The sequence below is a fragment of the Drosophila albomicans genome, chromosome 2R (assembly GCF_009650485.2).
Source record: "Drosophila albomicans strain 15112-1751.03 chromosome 2R, ASM965048v2, whole genome shotgun sequence".
Taxonomy (NCBI): Eukaryota; Metazoa; Arthropoda; class Insecta; order Diptera; family Drosophilidae; genus Drosophila; species Drosophila albomicans.
Genome location: NC_047631.2, coordinates 2,507,486 through 2,520,429, shown reverse-complemented (window position 1 = coordinate 2,520,429; position 12,944 = coordinate 2,507,486). Strand labels below are relative to the sequence as shown.

General features: G+C 42.0%; 3 protein-coding genes across 3 annotated transcripts; 1 reads left to right on the top strand and 2 right to left on the bottom strand.

Moving 5' to 3' along the window:
• Window positions 1-613: 613 nt before the first annotated feature.
• Window positions 614-10,404, top strand: LOC117575664 (ETV5-related protein Ets96B). Its single transcript, XM_034259950.2, has 7 exons — window positions 614-767; window positions 4,405-4,891; window positions 4,947-5,126; window positions 5,929-6,091; window positions 6,227-6,273; window positions 9,222-9,930; window positions 9,988-10,404. The coding sequence occupies exons 1-7, from the start codon at window positions 750-752 to the stop codon at window positions 10,370-10,372; spliced, it is 1,989 nt and encodes a 662-aa protein (XP_034115841.1). The 5' UTR covers window positions 614-749; the 3' UTR covers window positions 10,373-10,404.
• Window positions 820-2,529, bottom strand: LOC117575665 (uncharacterized). Its single transcript, XM_034259951.2, has 2 exons — window positions 2,290-2,529; window positions 820-2,233 (listed from the first exon to the last, which is right to left on the bottom strand). The coding sequence occupies exons 1-2, from the start codon at window positions 2,336-2,338 to the stop codon at window positions 885-887; spliced, it is 1,398 nt and encodes a 465-aa protein (XP_034115842.1). The 5' UTR covers window positions 2,339-2,529; the 3' UTR covers window positions 820-884.
• Window positions 10,405-10,649: 245 nt separating the features above from the next.
• LOC117575666 (uncharacterized) lies at window positions 10,650-12,582 on the bottom strand. The gene is made up of 3 exons (XM_034259953.2): window positions 12,352-12,582; window positions 12,106-12,286; window positions 10,650-11,502 (listed from the first exon to the last, which is right to left on the bottom strand). Exons 1-3 carry the CDS (start codon window positions 12,491-12,493, stop codon window positions 10,863-10,865), a joined length of 963 nt encoding a protein of 320 aa, XP_034115844.1. The 5' UTR covers window positions 12,494-12,582; the 3' UTR covers window positions 10,650-10,862.
• Between the last annotated feature and the right edge of the window lie 362 nt (window positions 12,583-12,944).

The window sequence follows — 12,944 nt, the reverse complement described above, 5'->3', positions numbered from 1 at the left end:
TTTAATCGACAATAAATTGATTTCAACTATGTGGCAACACCTACCTCCTACCTTGGCATGCACACACTGGCGTTTTTTGGCGCTAAGTTTGAAAAAAAATTACGACCTTTTTTTAAAATTACGTATTTTCCTCCAGTTTTGTGAGGCCACTGAATTTCGAATACAAATAATAAATTATTTGTGTTAGGAATGATAATGGGTTGTGGTGCTATGGGTCAGGAATTTAATTTTAATAAATATGTAATAATTTGCTTTTGTCAATGATTGTAAAACTATTTTTTTTCGCTCACTACACTTTCCATTACATTACTAACAATGTAAATAAGTTAGCTTAATTTTTTTTTGGTAATTGCCAAAATAATAATCAATGAATCCTATTGGCGAATACACCCATAAGTGGCCCACCAATGACAATCAAGGGGGCGTTCTGCGACTGCGCTTTGTGTCACAGCATCATTGCAGACTGTCCATCAACCCCCATAAACACACCAGGACATAAATCATGTTGAATGTTCATCGCATCCTATGAATTTCAGGAGTGCCAACAGTTGCCACGAGTACTTCAAAAACGTTGCACCGAATGCGGCGACGATCGCCGACAGCGACAAGTGAGTCCGACGTTGTGATTAATAATTCAAAATTATTGATGCACGGAAGCAAGGTGAAATCCTATTACTAAAAAATTTTACAATAGAAAAAGAAGCGAACAGCGTGTAAGGTTCACTCGAGTGTGCATTTTAAGCCACAAAATGGATACCGCTAAATTGGTAAGAATTCTTTCAAAATAAGTAGCTGAATCAAGTGAAAATGAAGTTCGAATGGTTAAATACTTAAAGCTTTAATACACTTGCTCTGAAAATACTACGTATATTTAAGAGTCGACTTCAGCCATAGCTAAGCGTATAGCCCATGTTCTCCATGAGCGTCTCCTTGATCGCTGGCTGAAGGGCCCGTTGCATGTAAGTGGTCAGCAGTCCACGCACTCCCATTGAAAATAGCTTCTCCAGCTCATTGGACATTGCGTCGCCTACAAGTTCCTCATGATTGCCTCCTCCTCCTCCTCCATTACCGAATATGTCGGCGAAAGCACGAGCATCTGGCTCTACAAGCTGCTGCAGTTGGTCATCCTGAAAATTTAATACATCTCCATTGAAGTGCATCTCATCGGAAGAGTAATCGTCCGCCATAACATTTCTACGTCGCCGTCGGCGACGCTTGCCCTCCAATTGTCGGCGTCGGTAAAAATTGTCCCCATTCGGATCAAAGAATTCGCTGGAATCTCGAAATCCCTCGTTACTTTCCAGATTCAGACTGTGATCCCTTTGAGTTGTGTGCTCCAGTCGTATATCGTACGCTGGCTGTTTATTCTTTTTAGAGGTACCCATTATAACATGTGGTTCACCCAATTCAACTTCAGGGGTAACACCTTCGCTGTAGCCAAAGCGTCGCTTTGAGTTCTGACGCAATCGAATCCCACTCGGTCCTTGGCAGCCGTGTGCAAAAACGGATATAAACCCAGGCTCGGCAAAGTGCGAATCCGTGCGAACCGAGGCGGCGCCCAATCTTCGCGATTGCTCATACGCTGAGGACGCTGATGCCAAGGCGGAACCCAGTGGAACAGTGCGAAACTCAATGCCAGCGTGTCTCATGCGCAATATCATGTGGCAGCGTCCACCAGTAGGTTGCAGCACCACCTTGCCGCTGAGTGTCAAGTCTGGGAAAATGAGTCGTGTGTCAAGCGTGGAATTCTCAGTGCTGAACTTGCACTTATCAATCTCAACCCACCGCGACGCGGCTTTTGCCGGCGGCACGCGCACCTTCAGATCCTCAACCTCAACCCGCGAGATGGCCAGTTTGTGTGGTTGACGATTCTGATAGGGTTGATGCGACTGCTGAGATGACAGCAAATCCTCTAGCTCTAGAGCACTGTTGCCGCTCCCACTGCCACCTCTGGAGGAGCCGCTGAATGCATAATGGCGTCCACTACGCCGGATGCTCTTAGCGTAGTAACCGCGTACGTAGTTGGCACTGCTGCCCACGTTGTAGAAGTCATCCTCGGGATCACTTTGCTGACCATAGAAGTTGTGATACAGTTGATACGGTGTTTGCAGTGGCTGCTCCCACATAGAACGTGAATTCTTGGTCTGAACACTGCGTCGACGCATGTGCTCAAGAGCATTCTCCAGACGATTGGAGCAGCGCTGCGGAGCTTGGTACATCTGACTGAAGACAGCTGCAGGCAAATGGCAACATAAATGAATGCTCATTAATACGACTTGACGAACTCACCTCGGAGAAGCGCGCAAAGTAGAAACACACAGAGTTTGGCTCCCAACATGCTGGCTGAAGAAATACGGAGTCTGTCCGCGGAAGAAGCACCACTCCAGACTGGCTCAGGTCTCAACCGAAAATGGGCCCCAAGCTTCGACGACAACGCATGCGAGACCGAGAAACTTGCTCGGTCTCGCTTCCATAGACACAGCCGCAACAGCGCCCACAAGAAGTTCACGACAACGACAACGACGATGGCGATGGAGATGGCGATGGTGACGTTGACGATTCCGAAGTCGTGTCACTGCCTCAACATGTGCAGTGAAAGTGTTTTCCACAACAAGCGCCAGCAGGCGAACAACGCACATGAGCGTGGAAACAGCCAACACAAAAGCAAAAAGAAAATCATTGTCTTCTGTTGCGACTGCTGCTGTTGGTTGTTGGTTGATTGTTGGCTGCAAAGTAGATCAAAGTTGGAAACGCAAAGCAAACAAAGCATCGACATCAGATCGTCATTTCGTAATGCGCACAAGCGTCGTAAAATTGTGGGTCAAAGTTCATAGGTGTTTGTTCAATTCATCAATTAAGAAAAAAACTAGACGATTGCATGGCGATCACCAGTCAAAATCGACAAGCAGCTTTGCACCGTTACAAATTATCGTTAATTTTTCTATAATTTAAGCCGTTTTTTGTCGCCTGTCTTTTGGCGATGTGGCAACGCTTGGCTGGCTGCTCTTGACGGTTACGGTAAATAATGTCGGTAATTTGATTTAACAAATTGTTTGCGTGCACTTATAAGTCACCAGCATTTTTATCATCACGACGCAATGCAGCCTTATTATTCTGCTATAAGAGTACGCTAAATTTGTAACATCTGTATATGGCGGAAACGTTTTGCAATTGCAAAATGTAATGTCATATTTTAATGTTAATGTAGCCCACATTATATACGTACATAATCTTTGGAGTCAATTTAATGATCACATTTTAGATATTCATGTAAATGCTAAGAGAAAGCTGCACTCTGCGCAGCACGTTCTGCGTATTTTCTAGCTCTTGTATGAATTAGTCTTGCCGCTTTCTGCGTTTCCGCATGAAGTTGAAACCCATTGCAAAAGTCCCTCCCTCGTCTATATAGTATCGCGCTTTCGTGTGATGTATGCATGTATCGTATGTACTGTCGTATCTGGCTATAATGAACTATTTACTGCAAAACTACTTAAAACAATTGAGATTGTTTAATATCGTAATGTTACAATTTTTGTTGAAAAATTCGTTTTTGATCAACTAAAAGTGTATTTGTACATATATTTATATAGGTATGATTGTGTTTGTTGGTAATTAAGGGTAACACACTATTCTCAAAGGCAACGATGCGAAACGTTTGCTTTGTGCCAATTTCTAAGTGTCAAGTGGCCATCTCACTGAATGGCAAATTTGCGAATTTACAGAAGATGTAAATGATGACAACAATTGTTGTCCGTAAGCAAACAAAAAGACCGCCCCTAGTAAGATCAATAAAAGATCAAATGAAGATCGCTTTCCCTTGTAGTTCACTTTCTCTGACTAGCTAGAAAGTAAAATGTCAAGAGACAATTGGAAAGGGGGAAAGAGAGACATGTGTCATCGTCCATAAAGTCGGTTGACCTCAGTTAGCTCATTAAGTGTAAAAGTGTCAATAAACCATTGTGCAGGTTTCCATTGTCTTTGTACGACACAAGTGAGGGCTGAATCCCAATCGCAATGTTAAACACAATCCTGGGCTAGCTCTAATGCTCATTACTTAATGGACTGGCCAGGATTCTAACAATGGCCAATTGACACCACACACTTTCGAGCTGTTAAGCTAATTGCCACAACTTCTTCACACTTGAGTATGTCAATGTGACGAACATTAGAACTGCAACCTTAACCTGTTTGTGTGGAGTGCCTGGCCAGCGCCGCGGGCTCTTGAGCTGCCTGCTCAGCAGGTGGCTTTAAGGCTGCAGACACTTAAAGCAAGTCTTGACTCATACCCATGATGCGTAAATTACGAATTGCCAATTGATTTGCCAAAAACCGGCTGAGAAAACCCAAAAACAAACTCATAACAATTTCCTGCCGCGTCTTGCTTCATTTCCTTTTTGGCAACAGGTCGACTACGGCGAGTCGAAGACTCATCTGGAGCAGCTCCAGCAGTCCCTGTCGCATTTGGATCACCATCCTCACCTCCCACACTCGCATCATCATGGGCATGCACATCACCATCATCATGGACTGTATCACGCGGCGCCGAATACATCGACCATAACCACAGATTCGCTCGTTTCCTGTGTCACGTCAACTCTGCCGTCTGTGGGCAAGGCCACATCCTCGACCTCATCCTCCTCCAGCTGCGACAATTCCGACCCAGAGCGCAAGAAATGTCACAGTCACACTCACAATTACAGCGAGATAGATGTGGGACATACGCTGATGGAGGCCATCTGCACGTTGCCATTGCCCATGCATGGCCAGAGATCTCCGCCGTGCTGCCTGGCCATGGCTGGCAATACCACTTCTCCCGCCGGGGCTGGAGCCGGAGCTTTGCTGAGTGGATCGACGCCAAGTGCATCCGGAGGCAGTGGGTCTTTTTGCAATGGTGACTTACATGGCGGATCGCTATCGAGACAACGTTTAACTATTTGTCTTGCCAGATCTTGTTCGTGAGTCGTCCTGGTATGCAGCGCATCATCATCACCACCATCACCATCACCAGATGCCCGATGAGCTTGTTATGTACACAACGCCAGCGCCGACGGCGGCAGCGGCCGCTGCCATTGGCAAGTTTGGCTTGGACACATCTACGGAGGGTTACTTGAACGCAAGGTACAATGGTAAGCGTCCACATCCACAACCAAGTCCATGTTCACGTCCATGCCCGGATGCAGCTCCACGACCAGTGCATCAACAATGTTGTGTTTGTTTTCGCTATTTACACTTTTTGTTTATTAACTTCCATTATTAGTTCTACCTCTCTCTCTCTTTCTCTCTTGGAATTCTTTGGATTAGAATGGGCATGAAGATGGGATGATTTTGCCGCAAGGCTTTTCATTTGTTTTGTTTTGCTTAACTTTTTACTTTACATACAAACATTTCGCAGGAGAATGTTCTATAACACATGATGTTAGCAACTTCTGCTAAAGAAATGAAACAGCTAACTAAAATTTCATTAAATCTTTAAGCTGAGCTGCAAACCTTAAAATCTTGATTGGGATCGATTCGTTAAGTGGTTTTTGGAAACTCTTTTTTTCATTCGGTTTAGAAATTGTGAGAACATTGTAGAACTTGAAGTATCGGAATATACATATTGAAAAAAAAATTCTCTCGAAACGAGCGTGAATCGGTTTGTAGCCCTGGTTTAAGGCATCTATGATTATAATTTCTATATCTACCTTTACTACTCACATTGTCTGCCACTTGTCGGACTAGGAGCACTTGCCATGTGCATATGACATGGTTCATTTGTGGCCTCAAAGATATCCCGGCGTGTGGCTTAATGCGAAATATTATGTAACAAAAGCAAAAAGCTCTCTCTAGCATTTACTACTACTGAAAATCACATTAAAAATCATTCCTTTTTGTGCCGCTTATGCCGACGATGTCTGTCCTCCGAATGCTTCTCCTCTGGATCTGCAGTGAATGTCAAAGGCGTGCGCCATGAAAGAACATCAACTTTCTTCGATATACCTGCTGTGACGCACCCGCACCCGCACCCGCACTCGCACCCGCACTCCCATCCGCATCCACATCCGCACCCTCATGCTCCTCATGCTCACCCGCCGCATCCATATTGCTACAGGTATGTAGTCAATGTGGCTGACAAGACAAGCCACAAGTAGATTGCTCTGGACGCTTCAGCTGCATGCTAACTTAAAGTCAATCAACTTTTTGTATTTTCAATATATATTCACGCTACCCCAAATGCTGTCGTTAGATTTCCAGCATCGCCACCCGCGGGTATACTTAAAAAGAGCGACGAAGGTAAGCAAATGAATAAAAATTATTAAAGTCTTGTGTCGTAACGTTACCATTTATAAAAATTATGTTAAACCCTGTGCCGGCTTCAGGCTTAGCTGTACTATAGAACATTAGCTTCGGTTGTGTATGCCAATAAGTCAATTTATTCGTTTTTATTTTTTTTTTTTGGTATAAAAGAAATAGAAACGAAGAAATCGTGCACATAATTTACAATAACAATATCCGCGGTGTTAGTAACCGCTAATCCAATTGGTAGCACGGGCATGGAATTGAATTTGAATTCAAGAAGAGCTGCGTTCAGCGATGCAAGATACTTATACTTGGCCTCCGGCCATGGATGGATGAAGCACGATGAAGGCTTGCAGTCAAACAAGCGACTCAATCACAATCCGCTGAGTGGATCGAGGGAGTTGAGTACTGGGGTGCACAGTGGGTGGTGGAATGAGAATGGAAGTGGGAGTGAGATTCAGTTAGGGTTAGGTTGAGGGGTGGCACCATTGGGAAATAAACACAGTGAGCACTCTCTCTGCTATGCGCTTCGTTTTGGAAGCCAACAGGTTCTCGACGTACGATTGCTATTATCGGCGATGATGTTTTTACTTGTCGACACTTTCTCATGGATTATGCAGAGGTATCTCTTGAATTTTTAATTCCTTCAGCGTCGAGTCGCGTTGCCCTGCTGATGTGATTTTGAGCGTGTAGCAAGGAGAAACCTGACCCAGCAACATCATTATCATCTGCAACAACGGACAATCTAATGAAAAGAGCAATCAGAGTCGATGAGAAATAACATTGAAGTGGGGAAAGGGCGGCAAAGTTAAGAGATGGGTCTGGAGTTTGCTCTGTTCATTGCCCTTAAATTGCAGCATATTGAGCATATTGTTTACAAGGGCGCTGTGCGAAGCGTGTGGGTTGTTTAAATAATTAATTCCTGCTAAATACCTTGGCCATTTAGTGAAGCAAGAACAGACTGTTATTTTACTAGATTTAACCCACCATAGTCGATCCATTAAATACTCTTTTAACTTTATTAGAGATATTATAATATTTTAAAAAGTCATGTATTGTATGGGTTCATAAAAATAATTATGGTTTTCTTTTTTTGCGAAATTGATAGATTTCAGCACTCAATATGCAAATCATTCTACTTACGGTGGCATACACAACAATGTGTATGTTATGTTAAGAGCGTTCCATTATCAAATACTCTGTACTGCCCGATACTAGTGATAAATTAACTTTTAAGATTTAACATTTTTCAACTTCAATTCAACATATTTTGAGTCTAAAATTGGTGTTTCGATTACGATTCTCCAATTTCATATTCAAACTGGAATGTGTAAAACAGGTGTGCCAAAAATTTGTCTCTGATATCTAAGAATATTTGCTATTTATAAAAAAGTTTGTCACAGAAGGTGAAGTCAAATATGACACTTAAAGTTTAAAATGTGTTCATAAGTCTACGGAAGACATATGCTTACTAATTAACTACACATCTTACAATTGGGTATTGCCGAATAAAACAAATTGGTTTGCTTAAATAATGTTTTATTTTGGATGATTTATAATTTAGTATAATAATATAGTTATACTAAATTTTTTTTTATTTATTATTATTATTTTATACTACATGTGATTGTTGCCTTCAATTTAGTAAACATTTGTATATCCAGAGGAATTTTGTGACGACAAGAAATGTACGCAGAAGGCACAATCATAAAGTATATTTATAACATATATTCTTGATCAACGTCAACTGCCGCAACAATGCACACCTAAATCTTAAATCCGTTATATTCGACACATACAATAATAAATAGTCTTTATGATTCCTGAATCAAGAAATCAATGTGTTGCTTTGGTTGAGATCCCCCATTAACTTTGAATCCTATGAATGAAGTAGTATATTAATTTACAAAGTTATGAACCCATTCTATCCTATGGGTAGCGGGTATTAACATAATAAAATATAAAGCTAGGTATATTTTAGTATTTGTTGGTATATAATTTTGGTATAGTTTAATACAGTTTTGTTTTGCTTTTATTAAAAATAGGTAACGGATACCTCGCAGTTGTGCAGACTCGAGTATTTCTGTATAACTTGTTTCTATTTCTTTAGATTGTTTTAACTATTTTAAGCTCCTGTCTAATTCGTCCTTCTTCTGTAGTTTTTTGAGTGTTCATCAATTAATTAACTTTATGCAGAATATTGTCGATAACTATAACCCCTTCACACATAACAAATTGGAAAGCTACAGTCGAGTGTGCTCGACTGTGAGATACAGCTACCCATTTTTAATACAATATTCTATACAATTTTGGAAAAGATACCACAAAATATATTTAGTATATCAATGGTGTACTACGGAGTATTACGTCATAGAAAAGTATTTCTCAAATAGCGAAACAAAGTAATAATACCCTATTGGAAACGGGTATAACAATATCAAACTTGTGGAATAAACTGCAAATATTTTGGAGTTTATTATATCTGTTACTCATATAATAGAAGGGTGTTTCAACTTTGTGCGTCCAGAAAATGTATGTTACAGGTAGAAGAACTAGCCGTGTGCGTCTGTCCGTCCGTCCGTATGAAAAAATATTTTTGTATGGGCAAAAACGCCTACTTACTAGGGGACTTAGTTGCTTTGGCTGACAATCTGGTATATTGTGCCGTCTATGGTATATTTTGAATGTGGTACTATATCGATATACCACACAAACCATTTGGTATATTTTTAGTATTTTTGCAATATATATTGAAAATAATACCGCAATATTTTGCTTTTATTCAAAATTGGTAGCGGGTATTTCACAGTCGAGTACACTCGACTGTAGCTTTCTCACTTGTTTTACGCTTGTTTAATACATTCCAAGTGAACTTGAGTCTATTATTCTTACTTACTTCGAACTTTTTCAACTTTCCAAATTTATATTTCCCTACTTTCTAGAACCAGCATCTGCTGCTGCAGCCGCGGTAGCTGCAACTTATTGTAGTGAAGTGTCGGCCGGGCAGCATTTCCACCAGCAGAACACAAAGATAGAGCATGCCGATTCCACAACGACTGCAGCCATTGTTCAACTTCACCAACACCAACAGCAACAACAGCAGCAGCAACAACAACAGCAACAACAGCAGCAACAACATGAAGAGGAACAGCAACATCAGGCTGCTCTGCATGCTCATGCCCACAATCAGCAGCAGCACTCACAGCATGCAACACATCAGCAGAAGGCACATCCCCAGTTGACCCCTGTGCACGCTGCCTCCGCCTTCAAGTTCAGTCACACGGCTGTTATATCTAGCTCGGCAGTGTATGCCACGCCCACGCATTACGCCCACCAAGCCACAGCACAACAAGGACAATCGTTGACCGCCGTCTATCGAGACATATCTCCCACTACAGCGGGAAGTAGCGAATCGGATCTCAAGTATGACAGTGGTCCCTACAACGCCACCATATCCTCCACCTATCCTCCGCAATTGCGTCCCAGTGTGGTTGATTCGACCACGTCGAGTGATGCGGAACTGCGGCTGGATCAGTTCTATGCCAGCAATGCCATCTCCACCAGCAGCAATGGACAAACCATCAGCCAACGTCGTGGTTCGCTGCAATTGTGGCAGTTCCTAGTTGCACTATTAGACGAGCCCGCCACCAGGTAAGTAACTAATGAACCATCACTTTGCAATTTACCTTAACACTCGTTGACACATAGTTCCAGCTGTATTGCCTGGACAGGTCGAGGCATGGAATTTAAGCTAATTGAACCGGAGGAGGTGGCACGTCGCTGGGGCATTCAGAAGAATCGACCGGCAATGAACTATGACAAGTTGTCACGGAGTCTACGCTATTACTACGAGAAAGGAATCATGCAGAAGGTCAACGGCGAGCGATATGTGTATAGGTTCGTTTGTGATCCTGATGCGCTTTTTAACATGGCCTACGGCCATTTAGCCGACAAACAAGCAGATCAGCAGCATCACTTGACCTTGGCTCTGGCCAAGTCATCGTCTTCTTCGGAGTCGCAATCGCAGACACTGCGCGTACAAAAATCGACGGCTGCAGATTATTATGACAGTGGCTTGCATAAGTATCAGTAGGCGGAGCGTGGGAGCTATATACATACATATACGGAGGCACAACCATGGCTCGTGTACATTGTGTAATTTATTTTGCATGGCTATATGATTTGTATGCGACGGCGCTGTTCGCTGTTAAATTAAAATGGTGTTTTGCCAGTGTTGGGAAGCTACCGTCATAGTGTTAATCGGTAAACCACCACAGAGTGGTCGCCTATTGCCTCGATAACAAATAGTTTCCAGCTCCACAATCGTTAAATTCAATTCGAAATTTGAAGCTGTGAATTGACAACAGAGTATTATACAAGTTTCTTATATTTGGTTATTAGATGGCTAGCGATAGATGTACAGCTCATCATCTAAGCGAGGCCTTATCAGCAGCATATACTTATAGCAAATGTATAGAACATACAAAATTGTCCACCACGCTATTGTAATCGCGTTGAGGTTGAGTTAAATAAAGTATGTACCGTTTTCTGTTCCGTTACACAACATATGTTACAATAGAGTATTACTCCTGCTTCCGTTTCTTTTTGGGCACTTCCTTCTCTTCTGATGCATCGCTACTGGAATTGTCCGCGTCATCTTCGCTGCTGCTGTTGCTGGCACTTGGCACCTTACGTTTCTCTGGCGACTTCGTGAGCTTTTCATGTTTTTCCACATAGCTTTTCACTTTCTGCGGCTGAGGACTGTAAGCCCAGTGAATTAGACTCAAGTGCAGCTTGCTAGGCTCCCCATTTTCCTTAGCAAACAGTTTGTCATCGGTAGTCTTGACTTGATCCAGAAGTTTGGCAATCTGGCGGTTGCGTATAATATCCCAACTTGTAGTATCATCCTTTGGAGTCATCGTTCGTAAATGCTTATAGTTGCCATTGGCCTTTGCACCACCATAAGCGGCGAGGAATTCAGCAGCCAGCGCCTCTTTTGGCTCTGGCAACTGGGCAATCAAAGCATGTGGTATATAGGCGCGATTATCTTTAATACGATTCTCCGCTTCAAATTCTTCAAGGAATTTCTCAAGCACCTGAACTCCCTCGTTGATATCTTTGATTTTATCCTCATTTTTGGTTCCGGAGAGCACTCTCTTCGAACTGCCGATAAGCCCCTTGATTGCCAGCCTCTGATAGTCAGGATCGCGCTCTGCCAAGACCCTATAAGTAATAGTATTAATATAATTATAAAATACGTTTACAAAACTTTGAATAGCTTAATTGATTGATTGATAGTGTTAGGGTTTTTTTTACTGGAATGTTTTAAGGAAGCGTCGGATTTTATTCATGTCATCTGTGTTGATCAAATATTGTGGATTGTGGATATTAAATTTGTATGCATATGTATTTAGTTTTATAGTAGTAATTAGTAAGCTATTTTAATTCTTCAGGGGGCAGGATGGCTATATGTTTTAATATACAATTTGCATATTGATAGTTGATATTTTTATAGAAAAGCCAAACACACAATTTCATACATATGTATGCACATACATATGTACATACATACATATGTATATGCACAGTGTTTATGTTGAACTAACAAATTTGGAATGTGTCTAATTGGTTTGCGTGCATGCCAAATATATACATATGTATGTGTGTGTGTGTGGCTGAAGAAACAACAGCTAAAGAGCAAATCGAGTGTGAGAGCGAGACACTAAAACTGACACATGACATCATGATGATAGAGCAACAGCAATGTATTGCGTTGCGTCTTGACCTTCATCATTATTCGACAATATTAATAACATTATATCTTACCTGAGCGTTGCCTCTGCAGCTGTCTTGTCCTTAAAGCCAAGACCGGGCACTGTTTGCACCTTATCTTCGCTGTCAGTCTTCGCATTCTTATTGGAGGCACCGCCGCCATTCTCCTCCAGCCATTTCTCAAACACACCGATGGCGTCATTGATATTCTTCACCTTCTCCGACGCCTTTGTCACTGCACCATGATCAAAATTAATGAATAAATATAGCCATATAATCCGATGCAAGTGTGGAACTTACAAGTCAGGACACGCTTGGCACGTCCCAAAAGTCCGCGCACCGTCAGTTTGCGGTATTGCATGTCATGGCTCTCGAGTAGCTTGAGTGTCTCCAGTGCCTTCTCCATATCCTTGAAACCAAATTTCGATTCGCCCTCTGACATTGTTACTTTTTTCAAATTATTTCAAATTTAAATGTATACTATACGTATATCTAACAATTGCCACCGCGATCCACCAGCGACAAACTGAAACTAATTTGTGTTTTTCGTTCGCAATGCTTTTGTTCCACCAAAATAATGACCAACGGACACAATCAAAGAGAGCACGCGAGAGTATCGGAGATTAAGAGAGCGGCCACTGAGCCAGCCAATTAGATAAGCGAAGCCAAAATAACCAAGTGACACTATCAGTAGTTGCAGCAATAGCTAAAAGCACAACCGGTTTGTTGTCGTACCGCTGTAGCAAAACAAAACAAAGATATGACGTCAGAGCTAACATGTGTCAGATTATATACGTACACATACATATGTACGAACATATACAGGAAAAATATTGGAAAAAATTTTATGACATTAAACCCACAGGGTGCCAGCAGGAAATGTATGTAACAGG

Excerpts from the sequence above, each read along its gene's own strand:
- LOC117575664 (XM_034259950.2), top strand. Across the intron at positions 4,892-4,946 it reads CAGTGGGTCTTTTTGCAATG|ATCTTGTTCGTGAGTCGTCC; the intron begins GTGACTTACATG and ends TTGTCTTGCCAG. Across the intron at positions 6,092-6,226 it reads CCGCATCCATATTGCTACAG|ATTTCCAGCATCGCCACCCG; the intron begins GTATGTAGTCAA and ends TGCTGTCGTTAG.
- LOC117575665 (XM_034259951.2), bottom strand. The coding sequence starts at position 2,338 with ATGTTGGGAGCCAAACTCTGTGTGTTTCTACTTTGCGCGCTTCTCCGA. Across the intron at positions 2,234-2,289 it reads ACTTTGCGCGCTTCTCCGAG|CTGTCTTCAGTCAGATGTAC; the intron begins GTGAGTTCGTCA and ends ATTTGCCTGCAG.
- LOC117575666 (XM_034259953.2), bottom strand. The coding sequence starts at position 12,493 with ATGTCAGAGGGCGAATCGAAATTTGGTTTCAAGGATATGGAGAAGGCA. Across the intron at positions 12,287-12,351 it reads TGCCAAGCGTGTCCTGACTT|TGACAAAGGCGTCGGAGAAG; the intron begins GTAAGTTCCACA and ends ATCATGGTGCAG. Across the intron at positions 11,503-12,105 it reads GCTGCAGAGGCAACGCTCAG|GGTCTTGGCAGAGCGCGATC; the intron begins GTAAGATATAAT and ends TATTACTTATAG.